The sequence below is a fragment of the Podarcis gaigeae genome (genome assembly GCF_964106915.1).
Source record: "Podarcis gaigeae genome assembly, chromosome: 12".
NCBI lineage: Eukaryota > Metazoa > Chordata > Lepidosauria > Squamata > Lacertidae > Podarcis > Podarcis gaigeae.
Genome location: NC_139688.1, coordinates 12,467,206 through 12,494,343, shown reverse-complemented (window position 1 = coordinate 12,494,343; position 27,138 = coordinate 12,467,206). Strand labels below are relative to the sequence as shown.

Here is a 27,138-nt window from a genome sequence, read left to right as displayed (position 1 = left end):
ATTTTCTTAAGATTTTATAAAATCCCTATACAGTGGTACCTCGGGTTACATACGCTTCAGGTTACATACGCTTCAGGTTACAGACTCCGCTAACCCAGAAATAGTACCTCAGGTTAAGAACTTTGCTTCAGGATGAGAACAGAAATTGTGCAGCGATGGTGCAGCGGCAGCAGGAGGCCCATTAGCTAAAGTGGTGCTTCAGGTTAAGAACAGTTTCAGGTTAAGAATGGACCTCCGGAACGAATTAAGTACTTAACCCGAGGTACCACTGTATCTTCAAGTGAGGGACTGTAGCTCAGTGGTGAAAGACATTATTTGAGTGCTGAAGCTTCCAGGCATCACCAATTTAAAAGACCAGTTAGGAAGTGATGGGAAAGACCTCTGCAAGAGGCTACAGAGCAGGGATAGCCAACACAAGGCCCTCCAGGTAGTGTTGGACCCCGTCTCCCATCAGCACCAACCAGTATAGTCAATGGCTGAACAATATAGGAGATAGAGTCCAAGAACGTCTGGACTTCATAGACTGCCATAGAGACTCACTGAACTAGACAGGCAAACAGTCTGACCTGGAATAAGGCAGTTTTCTATGGGCGATATTCAACATTAGTTACATGTAGAGTAGTTCCATTGGGACCAATAGGTTTAAGCCATTTCGACCCATTGGTGTCAATAGGTCTACTGTGAGGATGACTTAGTAGGATGGCATCCTATGTTCCTAAGCACAAATTATAAACTAACAATGGTAGATGAGATGAACCAACTCAAGCAACACAACTGGGAACATCTAAATATGAAGAAAGTTAAGCTCTGGATCGGAATGGTTTTTTAAAATCAGCTTCTTTCAACCTTTTTCCTCCCTCATTCCCACCACCACAATTCAGGGAGGTTTCTCCCATGGAGGAAGGAAACCTGAAATATATAGTTCTTGCAGCCTGTGGCCTCAATGTACAAGGAACATATTTATTTATTATTATAACATAATGACAGTTGCTAACAACTCAAACAGAAGAAAGGGTTTATCACATGATTTTGCTTATTGCGTCCATCGGCCCTTGAGATGGACAGCAGAGTGAGAAGGGAATGGAGAGGCTGTAATGGCAGATGAGGTTGAGTCAGGGTTGAAACAAGTGTGGTGAGGGATATGGGGCCCAATGCCACAACCATATCAGCACGTGGCAGCCATGAAGGCAATAATAATAATCTTATTATTTGTACCCCACCCACTCTGGGCAGGCTGAAAATCCAGATTATGCAGACTTCTAACCACATCAGCCTGCAGCAAAACTATTGTAAGCCTCCACCGGAATGTGAAGGATCAACTCATGGCTTGGCAAAACCCTCTGCATACCAGCAGATGCAAACAACACAACTAGACATAACATCGCTTCCAAACACGAGTATTTCATTTTGCTGTTTTGACTGATAGCCGTTGAAAGAGCTATCCTAACCTTGCAGAAGTGAGTATTTTTACCCTTCCCTATATTAAAAGGTCTCAGGGGCAGGTTACAATACCTGAAACAGCAACAACGCTCCATTTTTTAAAATAAAATAAAATAAATAAGAGGAAAATGCAAATTTAATATGAAAGGTTAAAACCTACCAGTGGGTTAACGTTTCATAAAGGGCAGAAGGAGAAAGAGAACTTTTCATAAATGTCTGGGCAGAAAGTCCTAGCATTGTGCAAGAATGTAAAAAAAAGTTGGCACCTAGCGTATTTCCAGGGAAAGCATTCCATAATTTGGGTGCATTGCCTGAAGAACAGCCCCCACTTTCCTGATTGATCAACTTCACTGGGTCTCCCCGAAAAGGGGGGGGGGACGGGACCAACCCATGCTTACAAAACGTCTTTTGATGAAGAATACAATAGAAATCCAGGAACACAGATCTGATCTAACAACAGATCAGTGAGTTGCAGTGTGCAGTGAACTACGGCTCTGATCTAAAAAGCCCTCACAGCAGGGAAGAATAGGCCGCTGTTTGAAATGTTGAATCTAATTTACTCTATGTCAGTCACAAAGAATTAGATTTCTCCTTTTTTAAAAAAGACCTACTGAAATCACTCTCTCTCTCTCTCTCTCTCTCTCTCTTGGGACAAGATTACTATTTGCTGAACTTTGCAATCAGTAACCAACAAGTAATCATTGTGCCACCATATAACAGGGAAACCAACAAGTAAGTCTTAACTGCACTGGTTATTTGCTTGTGGATCCAATTCAAGGTGCTGACTTCTGTTGGTGCTGACCTTTAAAGCCCTAAATGGCCTCGGTCCAGTATACCTGAAGGAGCATCTAAAACCCCATCATTGAACCCAGCGCCAAGGGCCTTCTGGCAGTTCCCTCACTGTGAGAAGCAAAGTTACAGGGAACCAGACAGAGGGCCTTCTTGGTAGTGGCCCCTGCCCTGTGGAACGCCCTCCCACCAGATGTCAAATAAAGAAACAACTATCTGACGTTTAGAAGACATCTGAAGGTTCAGGGAAGTTTTTAATGACTGATGTTTTAATGTATTTTTAAACTTTTGTTGGAAGCAGCCTAGAGTGGCTGGGGAAACCCAGCCAGATGGGCGGGCTATAAATAAATACATAAATAAATAGCTTTGAAGAAACAGCTTGGAACCATATAGTTGGTAGAACAGCAGGCTGCCAATGTGCTAAAAATCTGCTGGGGAGGTTTTTCTACAAGTCAATGAGAGATAGAGTGCCTTCTCTGATATAGCATCAAAACTGTGGACCACCTTGCCCTTTGTTCTCATTGGCTATTTTAGTTGTTTAGCCATTCCTGTTGTGATTTACTGCCTTTTAAAGATGCTCTGACTATATTTCATGGCGATATGACTTTTTTTGGTCTTATTTTGTAAACCACCCTGATGTTTTAAATATTTATTTATGTGCATTTATAGCTCATCCTTTGCTATGCTGTCTCAGGGCTGGTTACGTACGGCTAAAACAACAAGTAAGCCAAGTAGTGCACAAGAACACTAATCCATCAATTAGGTTGTATCAACCACACAGCAAGTAAGACCACGAGCAACAATACAGAGGGAGTGAAGCTCTCAACTCACCCTTCAACCAAAAGCCCAATACAAAAAGGTGCATCTTGGCCCACCAACAAAATGTATGCAATGGTGGGGCCAACACAGAAAAGGTCCTTCCATGCCACGTTGCATGGTACTTTTAAGGTCTACCTCTGCCTCCTCGCATATCGTAACACCCTAGAAGGTCTATCATGGGAAGAGATGTACCTTTAGGTGTTTTGGGGCCAAAGCCAATGAAAGGTGGTTTAAAAATATTTTAATAAAGTAGATAATAAGTAAAACTAAAACTATATTTTCAAGGTTGATGCTCACGCAAATGGAAGGATTGAATCAGATGTGCAAATGATTCAGTGTGTGTCCACACTGCAAGCTAATTGTTCTAAATTAATACTATTCTGAAGGGCTTTTTTGGGATGTGATAAGCCTCTGGACATCTGTTTTCAGAAAGAAATCTCTTTCCACTAGCTGCACCAGCCCCAAATCATATTACTATGTGACCCTGTTGTTACAGCCCCTGTGCAAATCAAAAACAGGTCAGTAACCAATGCACGAGGTGGCGTTTCACCTAAGATGTTATTCTGTGGCAACACGTCAGCTAGCGGAATTGTGTAACTGCATCGTGAGACATACTCTTGGCAAAGCAGGCATGTGCAGAGAGGAAGTGCAGAAGATCAGGTCCAACAAACGACTGGACATTAAGTTCAAAAGGATGTGAATCCTTCTTTTACGCCAGTTGAATGCTGCAGCATGAGGATGACTCAGAAGACGTTTGTTCCAAAACTTCAGAACAGCCAAAAGGAAGCGTTTCTTCACAAAGCACATAATGAGTTTGTGGAACTTGCTTCCAAAATATGTGATCACGGCCTTTAGCTTGGATAGCTTTGAAAGAGTAACAGACAAATTCATGGAGGATAAGGCTATAGTCACGATGGTTATATGCAACTGCTGGAATTAGAGGCACTGAATACAGTTGCTCGGGAATAACAGCAGAAGAGAGTTATTGTGCTTGGGTCCTCAATGTGGGCTTCCAACAGGAGGCAGGATGTTGGAGTAGATGGACCTTTGGTCTGATTCAGCAGGTTTCTCTCACTATTCTAAAATGAGGGATGAAGAAAGGGATGTGGGTGGAGCTGGCATCAGTGCAACACTTTGCTGCTCACTATTGGATCATGCTGTTCAACGTTGAGATTCATTGTGTTTCCTTTTTTAAAAAAAAAATATAATTTTTATTAACAGGCCAATCAAATCACATTAATTCCAAATCACATTAAATCCAAATTATACAGCCAGATTTTTTGTTGGGGGTACCCATACTTCAAGTTCCGAAAGGGGTCAAAACATCACTCTTGCTGCTGCCTTGATCAAACAGTTCTATCCAGTTCTGTCCAGATGGTCTTTTTGTTATTTTCTTCATCTTCTTGTTGTTATCATATATTCCTTTCTTTGTGATCTCTGATAATCTTCACAAGCGGGTGAAAGACAAACATCTCCTGTGTGGGTTTTACACTCTCCAAAAATCATATCACATAAAGGACAGACGCCATTTCCACACCTCCGTTAAAAACATTCCCACTGTCTGTCCGTTGATTCACAGGCTTGCGAATATATATCTCAGAGGGCTCTGCCAGGTCAAGATAACGTTCTGATAACCATACATTCACATTCCAATGACCCTGGTCCTCCTCCCTCTCGTCCACCTTAGGCAAGCCTGTCTTCACAAAACTCCATTTTTAACTGCGTCATAAAAATTTCCTTTAATTCCCCGGTATTTCCACCAGTCCTCTCTTCAGTCAATAATCCACTCCCACACCGTTCTTAGTCTCCTATTTGTGATTAATAATAGCAACGATTCTTCTCCTGGAGGGGAGGGTTATTGGAACTCACATATGGCAAAAAAAGAACAAGTTTTTTCCTCCCCTCCCTTTCCGTTTCACTCCAACATACCACCCTTTCCCATTGTGTTCCCTTTTCAAGGAAAGGCCCTTATTCCATTATAGGCTCTGCCAGTGTTGAATGGTTGAAGCACTGGGACACAAGCCCACATTGCTTAGGGCGGTTCGCTTCCCAGCAGCTCCTAATCTGCAGAAACCCCAGGTACCACATCATATCACTTACCCATCAGGCAGTTTTCGGAGGACATAAAAAGCTGTATACGAATGCTGATACGTCTGCAGAATGAAATTAAAGTGAGAGAAAAAAAGGGGATTAGTAATGTAAAGTGTCAAGATTCTGTTATCGCTACAGCTCTAGGATGAGGAAATACCTGGTATTTGTTTTGTGCTTAATTGCATTTGCAAAGCGGGGTGGGTGGGGAGATACAAAAACCAATTTCGTTCTGTCATAGAGAGGGAGAGAGAATTAATTCACCTAGCGCGGCTGTGTATTCTTTCCACCTCACACCTTATTAGAACGTTTGGCGAGTCCTATCACTCCAGATGCTCTCTGTCATCACTGTGGATACAGGGCCTTTGATTATGCTAGGGGCACATGCTCCCAGCAATAGCTAAATTTGGAACAAGCTTTAATGAGGACACCTTGGTCCGGCAGAGGCAGGGTGCACAGCTATGACAGGCAAACAGCCCGTCACTCTGTTCTATCCCACTGTAAATATGTCCAGGCATTACATCTGCTAGCACAGGAGAGAAAGTCATGGTACCCTTTTCCAGCTGAGATGTGAGAGTTTATTGGCTTAAGCCTTGCTTCTGAACTGGAGGCTTGATCTCACTGTTTATTATCAGGGATACCAACTTACAGCAAGTCAAAAAAGCAAAAACCCTTGACCCCAGGAACTGAATTCTGGGAGTCCTGCAAGGATGAAATAAAAATTAAAGGAAGCTGGGAGTGGGGAGGGAAGTGTAAACCAGCAAATGACAACCAGGTTGCTCACTCTTACTGAGTTATTCAGATGGAAGACAGGTCCTTCTAAGAGGCTTATTGCTTTAAAAGAACCCCTCGCTCTGTTGTTGCTGCTGCTGCTTTTGTTTTTTAAGTATCTCTCCCACCCTTCCTCCCAAAGGAGCCCAGGCAGCAAAGAACAACAGAGTAAAAGCAATACAATTAAAAACTGAACAAAACATAACCTAAACCATTTAAAAACAATTAAGAACATCTACAAACATTAAAAACATCTACAAACATTTTTAGATTACCAACAACCAAATCTATTGTGGGTTTGATATTAGAGCATGTGTTACATTTTCAATATTGCTGTTCACTTAAAGATCAAAAGGTTATAATAGTCATAATGGTCATTTCCTCTCCTGGGGTATCTTAAGAACTGTAGTTTTGTGTAGAGGAGAATTCTCACCATCTTCCTTGATGGAAGCCATGGCAGTTAAAGGAGAGTCACATAGATGTCTACTTCTTCCCCAGGCTCACCTGAAGATGTTGGGGATTGAACTTTTTGCATGCAAAGCGAATGCATTCATTGCTAAATGTCCTCTAATAGACATTGTTGCTCCAAGCAGACTTCCCACCAGGCTTCACTTCCTGGCTTGTAACTCTAGGCCATACAGAATTAGTTGCAGATATCATGGATTACAAACATGGTGTCTTCTAGACCTCAGAATCATAGAATTGTAGAGTTGGAAGGGACTGTGAGGGTCATCAGCTATCTCTGGCACATTGTAGCTGATAGAATTCTATATGTGATGCATTGGGAACAAGAAAAATAGCAATGGAATTGAACAGGAATGTCGAAAATTAAATTTGTAAGATGGAAGGCAGAATTCAAAAATGTTTGATTTGTATGGTTTCCTTCTCTACTTATTGATTTTATCACTTAAAGTTGAATATTTGTAGTGTTCGAAGACCTGTATCTCAATATGCTGTGCTTAAACAGTTTGTAGTGAAAGTAATAGTGTTGCTTCTGCAAGGTTTATAACTATTTAAAACCTAAGAGGGCAAAGCACAAAGATGCTTGGGGAACAATTTTTAATAGACTTTGCCTGCCTTTGACTCAGGGCTGACAGATAAAGGTTGCTTCCCCTCAAATGGCCCAGTAAAATAATTTTGGCCAAGGGTACTCTCTGTTTGCTAGTCCCAGAGGGCAGTCCTTATATTAACAAATACAGACCTAAGTGGCTGTGGTTTCCCTCCCAATCCCTGAGCCCCGATGAAAAGCTAGTTTCATTTCACCTTCCTTCTCCTCCTCATTCCCCAGCCTGTCCTGAGAATGCACATTCAATTGGATTTGGAACAACAGGGAGCTAATTGCTTCCCTGTAAACAACTTCCCTGTAGAACATGCTAAAACGTACTTGCGGTGTGCACTAGTGGCAGAGCTTTTGGTAATGAAATACTCCTGCTTCTAATTGCCATGATGCGTTTTCAATAGTCATTAGCAACATTACTGAGCCATCTAAATTGCGGTGCTCAAAATGAGCCAGTTATAAGTAGGCCTAACTGGGCAATCCAAACCAAATCTCCTCTTTCAAAGCCATAATTTAGAGAAGAACAAACCCTTCTGATATATAAACAAAATTGTGATGTACAGTTATAATATTTCTCTTCGCATTTGTATCCTGTCCTTGCCTAAGGACCTCAGGCAACCTAATTTTATCCTCACAAAAACCTGAAGGATTTAAACCAGGGATGGGGAATCTGAGGTCTACCAGATGCTGTTGGATTTCAGCTCCCATCATGGGAGCCAGCAGGGTCAGTGGTCAGCGATGAGGAGAGCTAGAGTCCAAAAACATCTAGGGGGAGGTCACAAATCCCCCATCCCTAATTTACAGCCAAACCTCTTCAACTGAAGAGAAGACCCAAAATTCAATTCAACCCGTTCTACTTTCACCAGGTGTGGCTAACTTGTGGGCCTCCATACAATGAGCCCATGAAGGCAACATTTTAGTGCACATCAGCAGCTGATGCATGACAGAATTCCCCTTACCACTTGGAAGGATCATAAAGGCACTCAATATACCTGGATGGTATACCTGTGGGTATAGGGTGGGATACAAATTTAATAAATAATGATGATGATGAGCATCAGGCACCTGAAAATTATACTTGGAATGGCCTGGGAGCAACCTCAGAGGCAGTGGCAAGTTCTTGTTGTTGCTGTTGTACCCTGCCCATCTGCAGCCTAGGCCTTAAATCTCTTTAAAACTGAATGATATTGGTAATGCACTCCTATACACATTTTTTCAGAACAGCTTATTGCTAGGTAAGTGTGCATACTATTGGAGCCTTAACTGTCCTTGGCCCAGGTTGCTCACACTTAACTGGATATTAGATTGTTTCTCTTTCGTTGCTTCAGCACATCGCAGGGCACCACCTCTAAAATGAAGCCCCCACAGAGCAACTCAGTCCTTGTTCCTCTTGTCCTGCATCATCCATCAATCACTCAGCCAGCCTGTCACTAGAGGAGTTCATTTTCATTGCAGAATAACAGATGTTATTTTTTTCCCTCTGGTTTTAAATCTTTTTGAGGCTGAAAGGGCTAATTGTCAAATGAAAAACTCTCAGCGCTGCCTGGTCATGCCATTCTGTAATGAATCGGAACTAAATCGGCTTCATTACCTTTCTGGAATCAGTGCAAAAGCAGGCCGTGAACATATACAGGCTCGCAATGTGGAGATACAGTTTTCTTCCATTTGTAAAAGCCTTTACATCATTATTTACTACTACTGAAACTACTACAACTACTATCATTATCACCACCAATATTCTGCTCTTCCTCCTGAAGGTTCTCTAAGCAACTTGGGGACATGCTACCAGAAGGCTTTTTCTCTCCTATAGATAGCTGCCTGGACCCCAAGATGTTCTTGGGGTGCCCTTCTCCAAGTTCCCCCAATTAATTGTGGCAGATGGTTGCCAGGAAGGGTGGTGATGCCTGATCTATGCAATCCCAGGGAAGATCATCTGGTTTCCACACTATGGACTTTAAGGCTCCAGGTGAAGACCTCTTTGTCACTACAACCCATCAGGTGCCTCAGTTTTTGCACCAAGCTCTCCCTTGCTGCTTTAAACTGTTTTGCCAGCTGTGCATTTTATGCTGATTTTATGTCTTGCCGGGCACACATGCATGCATGCACACTCTCACACACACCCCATGATGTAGAATCAGCATAAAACACATGTGTATATATAGCTAGATAGAAAGATTTGTTTTATTCTGGTTTGAGCATTTTGTTGTGGCTTGTATCCTTTATGTCTCTGCCAACCACACGCAGAACTTGCTTGCAGGGGTGGTATGCAAAGAAAACAAACAAATGGATAAATTTGATGAGACCAGGGAGGATGGAAGTTAGGATCAGGAATAAAGAACTTCAGAACTCTGTATTGAGCCACCTCCTCCTGGAATTCTATCACACGTCTGACCATTATGCCTCATTTCTTCCATTGCGTTGGAGGGGGTCCAATTCTGTGTCTCATTCACCTGAAAACTAAAGATCAGCTGAAGCAACTGTAAGAGCATGGCAGTCTATGTACATACCATTATGGAATGCCTTGCCTGATGACTTTAACATGGCACAATCTCTCTGGAGATTAAAAAGTGACTCTCCTGTGTTTTTGAGTACCCTGGATGGGTGCATATGAAACAGCTGCTTTTCTGAAGGCAACTGACTCCCTCCCTCTTTTATATAAGTTGTTGTTTAGGGTGGGCACCTAATTCATCACCAAAAAAGAGGAAATTTCCTAACATTTGCTAATTTATGTGTATTATATATATACACACACACACTTATCATAGAGAGAAGTATACACAAATTTGGATATAACTACTATAATACAAATAGAAACACATCTTGTCATACTGACCATAGGCTGCTACAGTCCCCCCCCCCCAACTGCTGAGCTATTTTTGTGGCACAAAACAGCACAAACGACCTTCAAGTAAGCCATTTTGGCAGTTTATACAGCCTTAGCGTCTCCTCTTGATGATGACAGACTGTGTGGAGATCCCTTGCCACCTGTCATCATTAATAGGTTTTTCTATAGCGTTGGTGACAGATATTTCACACGAATCTATTTCTGCCCCTAAAACTGTGGAAATGCATGTATTTCTAGCAATATCTGAGAAGTATTTTCTGCACAACGACATTGCAGAGTTTGTTTTTTTAAAAAAAATCTCTGCTTGTGTATTTAGACTGCCATACATACATTACTAAGGGATAAAATAGTTGGCGGTGTCAAAAGCCACCAAGAAGTCCAGGAGAATTGGTAGGACTACAGTCCTCTGTCTTTCTTCTGACACAGGTCAGCCATCAGGGATGTGCAATCTTTTCTGTCTAATTCCTAATTGCTTTGTCACCCCAGATTCTGGGTAAACTAAGGAGCTGGGCTGAACCGGGCTCCATGCAGTGGAAAAGAGTAGTTGGGAGCTGTTGTGTCAATGCCTACAATAATCTGAGTATCCCACAGAGAAACAAGGGCTTTTTCAGGAATACGTCTACTGCAAACTCCTAGACAACTGTGAGAATCAATCTTTCCAGATAGGTCCACTACTCCTTTGGAAGGAAGTGGCCACTGTGAGTTTTAAATCTCACCAGGGAATGTTCTGACCACAAAAAATGAATCAAGAAAAAATCCCCCATTCTCAAATCACCATCTTCCTACTCAGACACAAAGTGTGGACAAGTCTATGGCTGCCATTAAAGCTATGAAGTCTTGAGACACCTGTGGCAAGGCAGTCCTAGAATGAATGTTGAGGTTCTCCAGAACCAGAAACCTAGATGTCTTTGGTAACATATCCAAGACCATCTCTGTCAGCTCAGGTAGGGGAACTTATTGCAAATTGGGGTGGTCAAGATGCCACTGTCTGGGCCATGCATCAAACACCATGTTATACTCACAGATAACCAGATCTTACCTTGACAGAGGAAATGGAGACAGATCACTGCTAACCCCTCACCCTAGGCCCTCAATTTTGTTTAGTGCTGCATCAAGAAATGGGGGTAAATTTGAGAAAGCTCAGCTCCTCCAGATCATCTAACTCAGCTAACAGTGATATAAGCCAAGTCAGTCATTCAATGTGGGATCAAGTCCTGTATAAGATTTGTTTTTGTTTAATCTGGACTGATCTGGCATGTAACAGCAGTAACACCAGGACTGAGGGCAAATTGGCCGAGCAACTCTGGTCTCCTGTACTGGGACAAGGACTGGGAAATAACAGGACACTTTGAGATATACACCTGCCCGCCACCCCATTTCCTTCAGATAGCTTATCGTACCTCCATTGCCATACCCACTTCTTCCCAAAACTACTTGAATCTGAACAAAACCCCTTCCCCCTTATCCATATACCATCACAGTTGACCACCAACGTGCCAAATGTCCAGTCAGGTTAAAAAGGGGGAGGGGGGCAGTAAATAGATTCAGCTAGGTAAAGCTAACAGATTGATCACAGTAGCAGCAGAATTTCAAAGTTGCAGCGGATGGTAAAATGCAATATATGGAGTAGGAAAATAAATCAGTGCAGCAATAAGAGTGGAAGGCAAAGAGAATCCAAGAGCTTCTTAAATATAATAATCTTCAGAGCATCTCCTCCCCCCCTCCCCAAATAAATAAATCAAGGTATAAAGTGCTCAATACCAAAAGTAGACAGGGCACAAGCGCTGAACCTGAGCGGACAAACATTTGGCAGGGGGCAGGAAAAAATGACCACCAAGACTCACATGTGAACTGCTGCTTACTGGTTAATGGGATAAATTTTTTGCAATAAATAAAAATACATGCTGGTTGCATAATAATGTGTCTTAAGTATTGTGTAATGGTTCCTGATTTGCAGCAGTATCAATATTGATTTCAGATATGTTCATATTCACGTCTCTCTCTCTCTGATGCATAGCTACTCAGTATGGCTGAACCTCAAGGGTTGTAGCCCTACTACAGGCCTAGTAGGTTCTGGCACTATTTATTATAAACATTTATATACCACGTTTCATTTATAGGAAAATACACCACTGGTTTCCAACATATTAAAATAATACAGAAGGAATTAAAATCAATGAATATAGCAGAACAGCAACAAAAGCAATTCCATTGGGCATTGGCACAATACAGCTCGCTAAGGGAAGTGTATTGTAATTATTAATGCAAATATACCACCACGTTATTTTTTTGCTAACAGTAATATTAATTCCAGTTCAATCAAAAGATTAAACATTTGACCATTTGAACAGCTCAGTTTCTGCAGGTAACTTTATTTAGCATTTCACTCCATCACCCCGCCTCTTTCCCTTGGAAATCCATGTTGTGGATGGCCAGCCTCTGAGTCACACTGATGTAGCTTTCTCAGGGAACCTGTTTCCTGCTACTATGGTCATAAGAATCCTACTTGGTTCCTCATTTGTATGAACTTGATTGTTTAGTGTCTACTTTGGAACTCTCTGCCTCAAGCCATGGCCCCTTCGCTGTGCTCTTTTCGGCGCCTGCTAAAAACATTCTTTTTTTAAACAAGTCTACCCAGTTGGGGCAACTTTAATCTGTTCTATTATTTTATCCTTTGCATGTTTTAACGTATGGTTGTGAATTTTTCTCGATTTTATTGTTTAATTTTTATGAACTGCTTTGAGGCTCCCCCCCTTTTTACAATCAATTGGGGGATACATTTTATGGAATAAATAATAAATAAGTAGGTTTACTAGACAGCTGGTAGGGGCAGATGGCCTGCAGCATGCAGACATCTCTGCTGAAACACCTGCACTTTCTACCCATATACTGCTGGGCAAGGTTCAAAACCCTGAGCAACTTGAGTCCAGGAAACACCTGAGCTTTTATAGCCCAGCTTCATGACTGACATCGCTTGCAAGAGTGCAGTTAATTATCCCCTGGGTTTCAGAAGCCTGACCAGCTTCAACTAGAAGTCCGTTATCTAGTGTCTCTGGTAAAAAATGTAGTATACAGACCGACAATGGGAAACACTGGCCTGTGAGTGCTCCAGTTGGAGAACAGCCTTTACCAAAGGTGTCAGGGGCTTTGAAGACACTCGAACTCAGGATGCACGGGAGAAACGTGCTAAGAGGAAGGCACGCTTGGCAAATCCACACCGTGATCAACTCCCACCCAGAAACCAATGTCCCCACTGTGGAAGGACATGTGGATACAGAATTGGCCTCCACAGTCCCTTACGGACTCACTGTTAAAACTGTGTTTATGGAAGACAATATTTTGTTTCAACAGCTTAAATCTTCTTAAGATTGCCAGTCATTTGAATATAAATTTTGGGCATTTTTTAAATAGTATTTTATGTTCTGCTGTATTTCTTTATCTAGTCTTGCGCACTGCCTTGATATTTTTAACATGAGATGGTGGCGTATAGAATTTTTTTAAAATTATGAATAAATACATTGGGGGGGGGGCAAATTGGAGTTTGGCAGGGAAAAGTTTTGCCTCCACTTATTAGGCTACAAAAAGCATTTGTGACAGCCACCCAAGTATTGAAAGGGAATAGTTTTCCTTCCATTATATCCGGTTGTTCTGGCGCCAGACAGAACTGACTTTAAATGTAAGACATTATCTTAAACGACTTTCTTCACCTCACTTCTTTCCACCTGTCGCCTCAGAGATATTTTACAGGTTATGTTTTTATGGGACACATATTTAAAATGTTTTAAATGTACACCTAAAACCATACCACAGGAACCAGGAAAAAGAATAGCTCAGTTGTTTAGAGCGCGATGCTGACAACGGCAAGGTTGCAGGTTTGATGGCTCCAGGTTTGATGGCTCCAGGATCAGATGGCTCCAGGAAGCCCAGAAGCACTCTAAATCTTGTGACTCCCCTGTGATTTGTATTCAGAAGTGTGTTGCTTCTGATCCTGGTAGTAGCATATTGCCATTGTTTTATTTTATTTTAACTTTTTTATTCAAAATTAAAACAAAACATATTATCCAGAAACATATCATCCTTATTTCCCCCCCCCCATTTTTCCTCCCTCCTCCCACACAAAACCCACCCCCCACCCCCACAACTGAGGCTTCCCTCAGTTCCAGTCTTTGGTTTCTCTAACAATGCTGTTTTCTGCATGTTACACAGTTGTATAGATCCTGAAACCTTTTAGCTGATTATCATCAATAGAAAAGTTTGTGAAGGTTTATTCAAAGCAAGCCAAAGAGTCCAGTTCGCTTTGCTGCGTCTTCTAATACTTTGTAAAGGGTTCCCATTCATCTTTAAAGTCACAGTTATCCTTGTCCCATAGCTTGTATGTCAGCATATTGCCATTATGACACAACTGCCTTCATGGCAGGCAAGCAGGCGGAACATATGCATTATAGCTTGTAGCCCTCAATAGCCTTACTCTCCATGAATTTGTCTAATCCTCTTTTAAAGAGGATCCCACTGTTGACCATCACACACTTAGTGCCAGCAAACTCAAAGTTAATGTTGGGAAATTATTGCATCAAGAAGAGGGGTTTTATTCTAGCTGAGCCTCCCTGACATGCTAATTTTCTATGTGCATGGATTTCTTTTGTAGAAATGACATGCAACCCTGTGAACCCTGGAATTCTGACTGAGAGGTACAGCTCTCTCAGGTTTTCATTCTCAGTAGAAACTAGGCTTTCATCAGCAAATACACTGTATTTTTCACTCTATAAGACGCACCAGACCACAAGACGCACCTAGTTTTTGGAGGAGGAAAACAAGAAAAAAAATATTCTGAATCTCAGAAGCCAGAACAGCAAGAGTGATCTCTGTGCAGTGAAAGCAGCAATCCCTCTTGCTGTTCTGGCTTCTGGGATAGCTGTGCAGCCTGCATTCACTCCATAAGACGCACACACATTTCCCCTTACTTTTTAGGAGAGAAAAAGTGAGTCTTATAGAGCAAAAAATATGGTATGTACGTGCTGTGTGAAGAAGTCCTTTTGCCTGTCCCAAATCTTCCAACATTCAGTTTCCTTGGATGGCCTAATAATAATAATAATAATAATAATAACAACAACAATTTATACCCCGCCCATCTGGCTGGGTTTCCCCAGCCACTCTGTGTTGTAGTATTTTGAGAAAGGGAGAAAAGCTTCTTGCTTCCTTCATTTCATGTACAATTTTATACACATCTATCATGTCTTCACTTCCCCCTAATCCCCCCCCCCCGACTAAAAAGCCCTAGGCATGCTAACCATTTCCCATCGGGTAGTTCCTCCAGTTCTGCTTGCCTTTTTCTGCCTCTTTTCCCATTCTGTAATATCCTTTTTGAGATACAGCAGCCAGAACTGCTCACTGTATAACAAGCGTGCCCTAAGCTGAACCTACTCTAAGAAATATGTGCTTTGGAATCAGTTTGTTGTTTTTTTAAAAGGAGTTACCTATCTTTAAAATTTTGCTTCTTTTCATACTTCACGGGGTCAGGTTGCAGATGCATGCTCATCACCCACAAATCAACTGAAGATTAATCAACGCAGACAAAACTTTCCCATCACCCAGGGTTCAGACTAATGAAACACCTTTCAACAAAGATGGGTCACATATTCTGCTTGGGTCAAACTTGCTGTGCTCTCGCCTACAGATGTGGAAGGAAGGAAGCAGTGGGATATTGGCAAGCACAAACAGAGCTCTGCAGTCATCTAACAGCATGTGGTTGTGCTCCCCGTATGCACAGTTGGGGGACCTTAATGGTCCAGAGATCCCTTTAATATCAAAGAGCCTATGCACATACAGTTCTAGACATGTAGAGCTTTGCTCACATCTAACAATGGCCAAGCACAAGTGAAGCCAGCAGGTGAGATCCCCCTTCACTTTTGGAGAAAATGTTTTGGAGTGAACAGAGCATTGGCTAATCAAGTGATGAAGGGAGCTGCATGCTACCCACACGAGTTCATCAAGAAGATTGTCCTCTATTGGACTGTGTCCTCAATCTGGAGGGCTGAGTCTGGTTTAAAGATGAATAAGCCATCAGAAGGGAGCTTTCAGGGGCCTTGAAGTTGTCTGACCAGATCATTGTGTGACCAGTTGTCTGCCACACAGTGATAGCTCAGCTGGTTAGAGCATGGTGTTGATACAGTGGTACCTCGGGGTAAGTACTTAATTCATTCCGGAGGTCCGTTCTTAACCTGAAACTGTTCTTAACCTGAAGCACCACTTTAGCTAATGGGGCCTCCTGCTGCCACTGCGCCACCGCTGCACGATTTCTGTTATTATCCTGAAGCAAAGTTCTTAACCTGAGCTACTATTTCTGGGTTAGTGAAGTCTGTAACCAGAAGCGTCTGTAACCAGAAGCGTTTGTAACCTGAGGTACCACTGTAATGCCAAGGTTGCAGGTTCGATCCCCGTAAGGAACAACTGCATATTCCTGCACTGCAGAGGATTGGACCAGGTGAGCCTCAGGATCCCTTCCAACTCTATAGTTCTGTGATTCATAGTCAGCACCTGGACAGCAGATTGAGGAGCAGAAATCTCACCTGACCTCAGCCTTCTCCACCATCGTCAGATGAATTGTATTTCTATTTAAAGTGGTTATTTATAAACATGTGTCTATACATATAAAGCCCTAGATGGATTAAACCCCAAATATCCAAGAGACTGCCTTCTTCCCTACAGAACCTTTTGGCTATTATTGGGGGGAGGGGCTGGTAGTTCTGCTGCCCTAAGAGGTTCAGTAGTGGTGGCGGCCTGGGAGAGGGCCTTCTTAGTGGCAGCCCCTAAGCCACGAAACTCCTTCCCCCACAGAGATGTGTCTGGCACCATCACTGCACAGCTTCCAACTGATGCTGTGATACCGGAGCTTTGCATTTTTAGGACTCATCCGATTACTGGGACTGTTATGTGTTTCAACTTCTTTTAATACTGAGTTTTAAATGGTTGTAACTTGCCCTAGTCCCTGCCGGTGAAGGGTGCAGTAATAAGTATCACCACCATCACTTTTGTGGTGAAGTCCTTGCTTTTTTGCTTTTTTCTGGCAATGCATAAGTGGCCACTCCAACACCATCCCTTGTAACTGGGTTTAGTTTGCACTTTTTAATGTTTGTAGAGGCAATCTGGAGTGCAGGTATTAAGCATACCGAAGCCAACCCGCAGGAGGACTTTAATCCAATCTGCCAACTGGTGCCTATGTTCCTGAGCACAGAACTGACATGCCAAGCAATTACAAAAGCTTTCTTTTTTTGCTGCTCAGCCACCTGTCCCTCACAGCACCACGTTAGCTCCGCTGGAGTCAAACTATTGGCAGTGACAGAGTGACTCAAAGGTGAAGCGCTTTCTTTCTTTTTTATTACTCCTTTTCCTTTTCTTCGAATAAATTAGGGCAGCTGCAAAGAAAGCAACAACACCATAAGGGTCCTTAACAGAGTTTGCTGTGCCTGCTTGCTTCACAGCAGGTTAATTACGAAGGCTGCTTCGCTTCATGTACCGCACATTGGCTGAATGCTCTGGCCCACTTCAGACAACCGACGGCATCCACTTGGGTCATGGGTGGGAGTGTTCAGGGGCCACACTGTGCTTGCAAGTATGGGTGATCTAGATCAGGGGTGCCCAAACTTTTTTCAAAGAGGGCCAGATCTGATGAAGTGAATATGCGTGAGGGCCGCCCAAAGTTTTTGATTTTTTTTAAAAAAAAAATTAGGATTTTACTCCAAAGTTGTCGAACTTTTTTTTACAATTTTTTTAAAAATTGTGCAAATCACAGTGGTCCACATGCCCAGGAGGCATTGTCTGATAAAACAAATAGGTTATGTATTCCTAAAAGGCCAGAAGCTTTCCTTATAGGAATACAGTGGTACCTCGGGTTACAAACACTTTGGGTTACAAACTCTGCTAACCTGGAAGTAGCACCTTGGGTTGAAAACTTTGCCCCAGGATGAGAATGGAAATTGCGAACTGGCGGCACAGCAGCAGCAGGAGGAGGCCCCATGAGCGAAAGCGCACCTCAGGTTAAGAACTGTTTCGGGTTAAGAACGGACCTCCAGAATGTTTGTAACCCGAGGTACCACTGTATGCATGAACTCCATCCAGGGCTGGTAGATTTTCATATTGTTAATTTACTTACTTAATATATTTATATACTGCTTAATACTCAAGTCAGTCTCTGTGTGGTTTGCAAAGTAACAAATACAATATGTATATATAGCAAACAATGAAACATAGAAACTACAATGCCATAGCAATGCAATGTTAAGCAAAACTACAATAAAACAATAAGACATCCCGTCCCCCAATAAAGCAGCACGTTTTGAATATTTAGGGTCAGCTGTTGCTAAGCAAACAAAGCGAAGTACGGGGGCAATGCGTGTTTGCCTTTGAGGAAGGCAGAAAAGAGAAATTGTTTTACTCTGAGATGGGCAAAGAATGTCTAGACATAAGTCAAGCAAAATAGCTAATGCAAAGATGTGGCCTGCTTTCGAAGGCTGAGCTCTCTCACAACAGAGCTAAACTAGCCGTTATTTGTTAGCCTAATACATAAGTGATCATCGTAAAGGACAAGCACTCAGTGTTTAACGGTGGTAAAAGCAAGCTGGATATAAGAGATGAATAATTAGAGATGAATATCTGCATTTCCCATTGGCTATAGATTGCAGCTTTTGATCGCACACATGATCCAATCTAAACAGAAAAATTCAGCCATGAATTTTGAGGAGTGGCCAGAAGGTAGATCAGGAACTACTGCTAGATCTCTAAGTGATTTGCAGTAGAAAGGGTTTTACCCATTCCCTGACAGTGCCAATATACTGAGAACAGAAACAGTATATTGCTCCAAAACTACCTGTTTTAAAACATAGAACAATAAAAAAGGTGATGTTGATTTATCGTTCCTCACCTTTCAAAGGCAAGCAGCACCTTCTACACAGTGATTAAAGGCACAGATGCTTTACATCTGGTCACTTGAGCAAGGAACTGTAATTTAATCACAGGGTGTGGCATAGCTTAGCCGTAGTTCCTAAATCAATCCTTCCCCAGCCAATAATTGGGCTGGTTCTAATTACAGCAACGATTAATTTCCTCCATGTTTTTCAGCAATATGCAGTCACATTGCATTAACCAGAAAACAGATAACTTCTATTGTAGCAGCCCTAAAAGTCTCAGCGCATTATGTATGTTCCCGCAGAAATCTTGAATTTCTTAAGTTATTCAATTGTACTTTAGCTAGCTAACACCACCATAATGGACTGCTAAATTAGAAACAAAGAACAAATAGCTTTATGGAAGATCTGGGCAATTCTTTATCTCTGTCACACCATTACAGCTTTAGCCATTCATAATAAAAGCAATTAAGTATTCTCTGTTTAATATCTCACTGTTGTCACTCAGCAAAGCCACTTTCCCCTTCATTTAGTTTCTGGTGTTCCTTTTATTACCAATTACACAAACTGCGGTGGTTAATTTAGATTACCATAAGGCCTTGCACAGCACTATACAGTGCTTACAAGTTATTAAGATCTATCCACTCAACAAGCCCGTGGATCTTTGTACACGGCATTAGAAGGTCTCTGTTTGCCCAGACAGTTTAAAATTCAATCTGCAATCTATAAATTATCCAGTTAGAAGTCTAGGCACAAAACCTGGCTCAAAACAAAACAAACCCTTCTTACTGTACACAAACATTGGAGAATCCTTTGGCAAGAGGTGCTGCAGTCATGCAACTTATCACAATTAGGTGGGTTGCGCGTGCCCACCAAGACACAGAAGTCTTAGTTCAGGAAACACTGTAACACTGTCTCTGGAGAATCCATCTTTGTAATAGAGAGTGCCAAAAATCCGGGAATGGCTTTGAATAGTGCAGGAATTGACTGCGCTCTTACTCTAAAACGATCTGCCAAGTCTCCACAAAAGACAATGCTGTTGGATTCAATTCTAAACACTTCACATTCCCATTACCTACTTGCCTGAATCGACAGCCAAAACAGGAGACGGGTAGAACATTACTTCTTTCAAACTTTCTTCTAGTGCACAATGATGGGTGCATGTGTCATCCTCATTACTGACTTTCAAGAGGAATTTAGAAACATTCCTTTTTGCCCAGATATTTGCTGGCTGAAATGCAGTGTTCCTGGAAACCTTAAAATCCTTGCCTGAGAGAATGCGATTGTTTTAAGCAGTTTTTGGAATGCTTTTAATGATATTGTTATTGAAGTGGTTTGCTGCTTGGGGCTCCTTTGGGATGGAGGGAGGAATATAAATGGAAATGACAACGGCAACAATGGAGCTAAGTTAGAGCAATATTTATCATTCCAAAAACTGACACCTGAAGGATAGGAATCTTCACCTTTCCTTCTTCAAAATATTCATTTCATTAAGAAATAGGATTCCATTCAGATAGAAGGGAACTACGAGCATTAAATATGAATGCAAATGTGGGAGAAATGCAATGAAAGAGTCCTAAGGCACCAAATAGTAATTGTTTTATTGCAGCACCAGCTTCGGGGGCATCAAGTGGCCTTACCAAGCGGAAAGACAATGAAAGTGATATGGGATAACGTGCTGGAGAGAAATAGGGAAGATATTATGGGAGAGAATCAAGGGAGAAAATCCACTCCACCCACAAGTCAGTTCCCCAAATAAAATAATCAGAGCTCTTGCTTCTTAGTGCTTGGTTTTGTTTATTTATTATGGTCCAGTCGTTCCATCGACCAATTAAATTAGCTAATGAACAAATCAGTAGTTGTGTGGATGTGTGTTACAGGAAGTTTTATCTCAGAAAGGGAATTCCTTTTTTAAAAAAAATGGGGCTTGCCACCTGCCATGCTCATAAACACCTCCATTAAAAAAATTTTTTTTAACCCTCTTGCAAAATTAAACAAAGCCTCTTTTAGTCAACCCAAATGTTAACTGATTCATCTATTAAATCACCTACAAAAATGACCACTAACACGTAAAGAATATTTAAAAGATTTGTTTTTTAAAAAAACTGCAAAAATTAAGACGATCAGGTAGAACTTAAATCATTTTCAGGAACTGACAGGTGTAAAATCTCTGAGCATGAGAAGGATGCCCTTTAAACAAAACAAGACAAAACAAAACAAAACAAAACAAAAAACCTGTGAGTGGGCAACCATTTGAGATAAGGGGAAAAGCTTTCACATCAAAGCTGGTGATTCCAGGTAGATTTGCACCACCTCATCATCTTAGTTACCAATTAATTCCTGGCTGGTTCCTGCATGTCCTAAAGTTTGGGGCACTTTAAATGAAAGATAGTGAATGGAATATATATATATATATATATATATATATATATATATCCATGCCTGTCTGTCAAAGCAGCCAAAGAGAAACCGACTTGAAGAATTATACTTGGGCTTCTATATCCCACTGAGATGATGAGGTGGCCCTCGATCAAAACCCTCATACCAGCAGTTTCATCTTTATAAACCCAGCATTTGTCTATCTCTCACAAAAATATGGGAAAGAATGGCACTGCTTGATGCCAACCTACTTGAGAAGTTCTCCCTCAGGTTTGATTGAAAAAAAAAAAAGTGTGTCGATCACCCTTTTTAGCTATTCTAAAAGCAGACAACTTTTATATGCCTGTTGTCTTTGTCCATGGAGTTTTCTTGGCAGGCATACTGGAGTGGCTTGCTGGTTCCTGCTCCAGGTTCAAAGTTGGGAAAGGAGTACAACAAGGCTGTATATTGTCTCCCTGCGTATTTAACTTATATGCAGAATTCATCATGCGAAAGGCTGGGCTGGATGAATCCCAAGCCGGAATTAAGATTGCCGGAAGAAATATCAACAACCTCAGATATGCAGATGACACAACCTTGATGGCAGAAAGTGAGGAGGAATTAAAGAACCTTTTAATTAGGGTGAAAGAGGAGAATGCAAAATATGGTCTGAAGCGCACCATCAAAAAAACGAAGATCATGGCCACTGGGCCCATCACCTCCTGGCAAATAGAAGGGGAAGAAATGGAGGTAGTGAGAGATTTTACTTTTTGGGGGCTCCATGATTGCTTCAGATGGTGACAGCAGTCACGAAATTAAAAGACGCCTGCTTTCTTGGGAGAAAAGCAATGACAAACCTAGACAGCATCCTAAAAAGCAGAGACATCACCTTGGCAACAAAGGCCCGTATAGTTAAAGCTATGGTTTTCCCAGTAGTAATGTATGGAAGTGAGAGCTGGACCATAAAGAAGGCTGATCGCTGAAGAATTGACGCTTTTGAATTATGGTGCTGGAGGAGACTCTTGAGAGTCCCATGGACTGCAAGAAGATCAAACCTCTCCATTCTGAAGGAAATCAGCCCTAAGTGCTCACTAGAAAGACAGATCATGAAGCTGAGGCTCCAATTCTTTGGCCACCTCATGAGAAAAGACCCTGGTGTTGGGAAAGATGGAGAAGGGGACGACAGAGGACGAGATGGTTGGATAGTGTTCTCGAAGCTACCAACAGGAGTTTGAGCAAACTGTGGGAGCAGTGGAAGACAGGAATGCCTGGCGTGCTCTGGTCCATGGGGTCACGAAGAGTCGGACATGACTAAACGACTAAACAACAACAACAATAGCAGACAACACGCATGCATTGTGAACTCATTAGAATAAACACACAGGCACTCATTTTAATAGAATAAGATCAACGTGTATATACAGGCCTCCCCACACTTGTGTGTGATCGACTCTGCATTTGTGGCTGATACCCAATGGGGCTGGAATGACAGAAGGGAAGGAGCTCAACAGTGGATGGACCTGGTACCAATAATAACCAGGCACAAGTACTGTATTTTTCGCTCCATAATACACACTTTTTTCTTCCTAAAAAGTAAGGGGAAATGTCTGTGTTTCTTATGGAGCAAATGTGTGGTTCCTGGAGCCAAATTGCCCAGGGGCGAAAAGCAGATCATGTTGTTGTTGTTGTTGTTGTTTTTGAAAGAGGGAAGTGGGTGTTGAAACAAAGTTGCTGATCAGCAAGCGATCGGAGGGAGATAAAGGACGCTAGAGATAAAGCAGGCTGCCTGGGAGTGGGGAGGTAAAAGCCTATGGATCCTCAGGATTTTTGCATTGGGTCACCCCAAATTCACCATCAGATCACATAGCATGTCCATGGCTACAGCCTGCACCAAAGAAATCACGCACCCACTGTTTTGTGGGGCCACAATGGCGCAAAAACATGGTAACAAAGCACAGATCCACACGGATCCTCAGGATTTTTGCATTGGGTCACCCCAAATTCACCATCAGATCACATAGCATTCTAATTTTCTCCCCATCTGCCTCCTGCTGTGGAGTTCTACAAGGAAAACACTGAGACTAATTGATGGAGAAGCTGACAGGCAAGGCCATCAGTCCCTTAGACTAGTTGTAAGTAAGGCAGGAAGGTATATGGGGGGGGGCTGACTCAGAGGAGACCAACATTGTTTGTTTATTACTTATTAAACTTACTGGCCGCTTGCCACCCAAAAGGTCTCCAAGCGACTTCCATTGAAAAAATATGCCCAAATACACTAAGAACATAAAAGGAGTCTGGTGGATAAGGCTGATGGCCCTTGAAGTCCAGCATCCTGTTCTCACAGAGGCCAACCAGATGCCTATGGGAAAGCTGCAAGCAGGATTCGAACACAGGAGCCACTCTCCCCTCCTGTGGCTTCCAGCAACTGGTATTCGGAAGCTGTTAATGTTCCAAGGGGTTGCTCGAGAGCAAGCAGGCAAATGCCTCCCTGCTCGGCTGTGAAGCCTTGCTTGCAATGCCAAAATAAGCTTTCTTTGTGCAGAGCGCCACTCTCCCGTGGCTGGCTCAGTCACTGGCAGAATCTGTGAGTGGGCGGTCCTTCAACCTTCCCCAGCAAAGTAGTTTCTTGACGCCCAGTCTGCGCCTCCCCTCTCGGTGCGGAAGCTTACTGTGCAAGGAGGGCGTGGGTAACGGAGGACCTCTCTCCTCCCCGCTTTGCCCAGGAAAGGTGTCCTGGCAACGCCTTGCCTCCTCCCAGCCCTGAAGCTCTTCTCCACTGGATGTGTAGTTACTCTCCTCCGCTGAGGATGAGCTGCTTCCCACGATCTTTGGGGGCTCTCTGTAATCCATCTGGCTTTTCCCCTCTCCCCCCTGAGCCAATGGCAGTTCCCTGACAGAAGTACTTACTGCGTCAAACTGTGGAGGCAGAGCCTAGGCAACTTGGCTAGTAGCCACTTGTCAGGGAACTGCCATCGGAGAGTCAGGTGGTGGAAGGGCTCAAGGAGGTTAGGAGACCCTCGGATACTGAGGAAGGAACCAGCAGGGGGAGAGAGAGAGTTCCCGCAGAAACTCAGTCGGAGGGATGGCTCCAAGATACTACCAGTGAGAACAGCGGAGAGGTTTCAGGACCTCCGCTGGGGATGCCCACTCCGCGCAGGAAACTGTCACGCAGAGATTCCAAAAGGAGGGTTTCCGTTAAGGAACTCCTATGTTGGCGTAAATTCCGGAAGTGCCCACTGACAGATTCTGCCAGCGATTGAGGTAGCCATGTACCCATGGCTCCGCGGACGGGGAGAGTTTAGAAACTGATTGCAGGAGTTAAGAACTCAGCCATTTACGCACAAGCAGCCCCTTAACCCATCACAGCAATCCGTCAGTCTTTGACGCTGTGTGTGCGAAAGAGAGGCATCATGAGCAACCCAACTGGAGACGGATCAGCGGGAGGAGCTGGGGTGGGACCAACTCTGGAGGAGAGAAACAGAGCGTTGGAACACCAGCTGGCACTGCAAACGGCGCGTCTCGAGGAGAGGAGAGCACAGGATGCACAGGGGAAGCCCACCCCCATCGCAAGGAAGGTACCGGGGTTGGTACAGAAATTCGGGGGTGACCCAAGAAACTACCAAGCCTTTAAGACAGAAATGCAATACGCACTCAACCTGCAGTTTGATGACTTTGCTGATGAGGAATCGAGAGTGGCTTTTGTGATTGGGCACCTCGAGGGGGGAGCTAGAGAATGGGTGAGGCCCCTGATGGCATCGAATAATGATGCCCTAAAGGACTTGAGGAAATTCTTTATCGCGATGGATTTGATGTTTTCCAGCCAGATTGAACAGGGCGTGGTACGCAGACAGTTAATGGCATGCAAACAGGGGAATCAGTCCATCTGAGAGTATTGGACACAGTTTACCATGCTCATACATAAATTGGGGTGGGACCTGTGCTCGGACCCGATTCAAATGCTGTTTGAAGAAGGGCTATCCCCGGCGGTGAAAGATGAACTTTCCCGCGCGCCCCGGCCGGAGTCTATGGATCAGTTGACTAAATCAGCTCTTGCGACTGGATCACGCCAAGAGGCAAGGGCTCTGGAGAAGCGGGAAGGGAGAGGAGAGCGTTGGAGTGATTTCCGCATTCCTGAGATGCCAGGGCAACCTTCCCCGCCAGCGGAACCAATGGAGATTGGTACTGCGTGCGCGCATGGCATTTCAAACGTCCAGGAAGGGCGGAAGAAGGAGGGGAAGAGCGCCAAAAAATGCTACCTCTGTCAACAGCCGGGACATTTTGCCAGAGTGTGCCCACAAAGGAAGGGATGGCAAGGAATGGTGGGAGCTGTTGGGAGTGAGGAGGGGGGGGGTTAAGGAGCAGGTAAAAGCCAACGCCTGGCTGCCAGCGACAGGGCACAGCAGCCAGGCCAGGGATCAGTGAACGTGCCCAAGCCTGAACCCCCAAGAGTGGCTCTAGTTGTAGAGGTACTGCTAGAGCTCCCCAATGGACATCCACTCATGATAAAAGCCCTGTTAGACTCAGGCAGCTCCTGCAATTTCATGAGTAAGGAGTTTGCATCAGAGCATCAGATACAGACGCTGCCCTTAGGTAATCCCTTGCGGGTGACCACGATTGATGGGAGGGAACTTCTGGGAGGGGAAGTGAGCCAACAAACGGTCCCCATGACAATGAGGGTGGCAAGGCACACGGAAGTCATTGCCTTTCACGTAGCCACTCTGGCGGGGCCGCCCATCATATTAGGGATGAGCTGGCTGGCGTTACATGACACGCTAGTGGGATGGCACCAGCGGACAGTCTCTTTTGGATCAGCTCATTGCCTAGAACACTGCAAGGGAAGAGAAACTCAGGGGTTGGCTAGAGCAAGTCTGGCAGGGATGGTGGTGGGAGAAAAGGGTGAAATACCACCACAATAAGCAGACCTGAGTGATGTTTTCAGCGAGAAGGAAGCAGATAGACTGCCCCCGCATAGACCCTTTGACTGTCAAATTAATCTACTCCCGGGAGCCCAGTTACCAGTGGGCAAACTGTATGCTATGTCGGACAGGGAGATGCAGGAGTTAAGGGAGTTTATAGACAAGAACCTGAAACGAGGGTTCATCAGGGAGTCAAGAGCGGTGGGGGGCAGCCCAGTGTTTTTTGTGGACAAAAAGGACTCAAAAAAACCCAGGTTGGTCGTGGACTTCCGGGCCGTCAATTCGGTGTCAGAACCAGTGGCCTTTCCCATGCCCAGGATTGACGACATTCTGACCAGGGTGAGGAAGGGAAAGATTTTTACCAAGCTGGACCTGAGGGGGGCTTATAACCTGATACGGATGAGGAAGGGGGATGAATGGAAGACCACCATGTTCACCCCCTTGGGGGCCTTTGAGTATCTCGTTATGCCCTTCAGATTACAGGCGGGCTCAGCCTGCTTTCAGTCCTTCATGCATCACGTCCTGGGACCTCTGCTCTATAAGAACTGTGTGGCCTTTTTAGACGATGTGTCAGTCTACTCAGAGGATGAGGAGCAGCATGTCAGAGATGTCAGGGAGGTCCTAAGCAGGCTGCAAGCAAACCAGCTGTGGGTAAAATTGGAGAAGTGCCAGTTCCATACCAGAGAGGTGGAGTTCCTGGGGTACCATTTGTCAGACAAGGGGTTGGCCATGGATCCCAGTAAAGTCCAAGCGGTACTAGAATGGAAGACACCCAGAACCAGGAAGGACGTGCAGAGATTCCTGGGGTTTGGAAACTTCTATCGGAAGTTCATCAAAAACTTTGCCCACTTAACGGTGCCCATCACCGATTGTCTCAGTAGTAAGAAGAAATTCGCCTGGACGGAAGAGGCGCAGCGAGCGTTTGAACAGCTAAAGAAAGTGTTTGCGTCGGAGGAGCAGCTCTTGCACGTAGATCTACAGAAGCCGATGAGGGTGGAGACGGACACTTCTGATCGCGCGGTAGGGGCGGTGCTTGTCCAGCCGGGAAAAGACGAGTCGGACTGGAGACCGTGTGCCTTTTTCTCGCGGAAGTTGAACAAATCCGAAAGGAACTACACAGTGTACGACCGGGAACTGCTCGCCATTCATGAAGCT

General features: G+C 43.7%; 1 protein-coding gene across 8 annotated transcripts in view; it reads right to left on the bottom strand.

Annotated features, from left to right (window-relative positions):
• Positions 1 to 27,138, bottom strand: part of DPP6 (dipeptidyl peptidase like 6) — a 513,612-nt gene that overhangs the window by 104,731 nt on the left and 381,743 nt on the right. For all 8 annotated transcript variants that reach the window (XR_014556579.1, XR_014556580.1, XR_014556581.1 and 5 more), the window contains exon 6: positions 5,149 to 5,201. Coding sequence is in view for 2 of the 8 variants with exons in the window: in XM_083704775.1 (XP_083560901.1) it covers positions 5,149 to 5,201 (53 nt within the window). In the remaining 6 variants the exon portion in view is untranslated. The remainder of the gene's footprint in view (positions 1 to 5,148; positions 5,202 to 27,138) is intronic.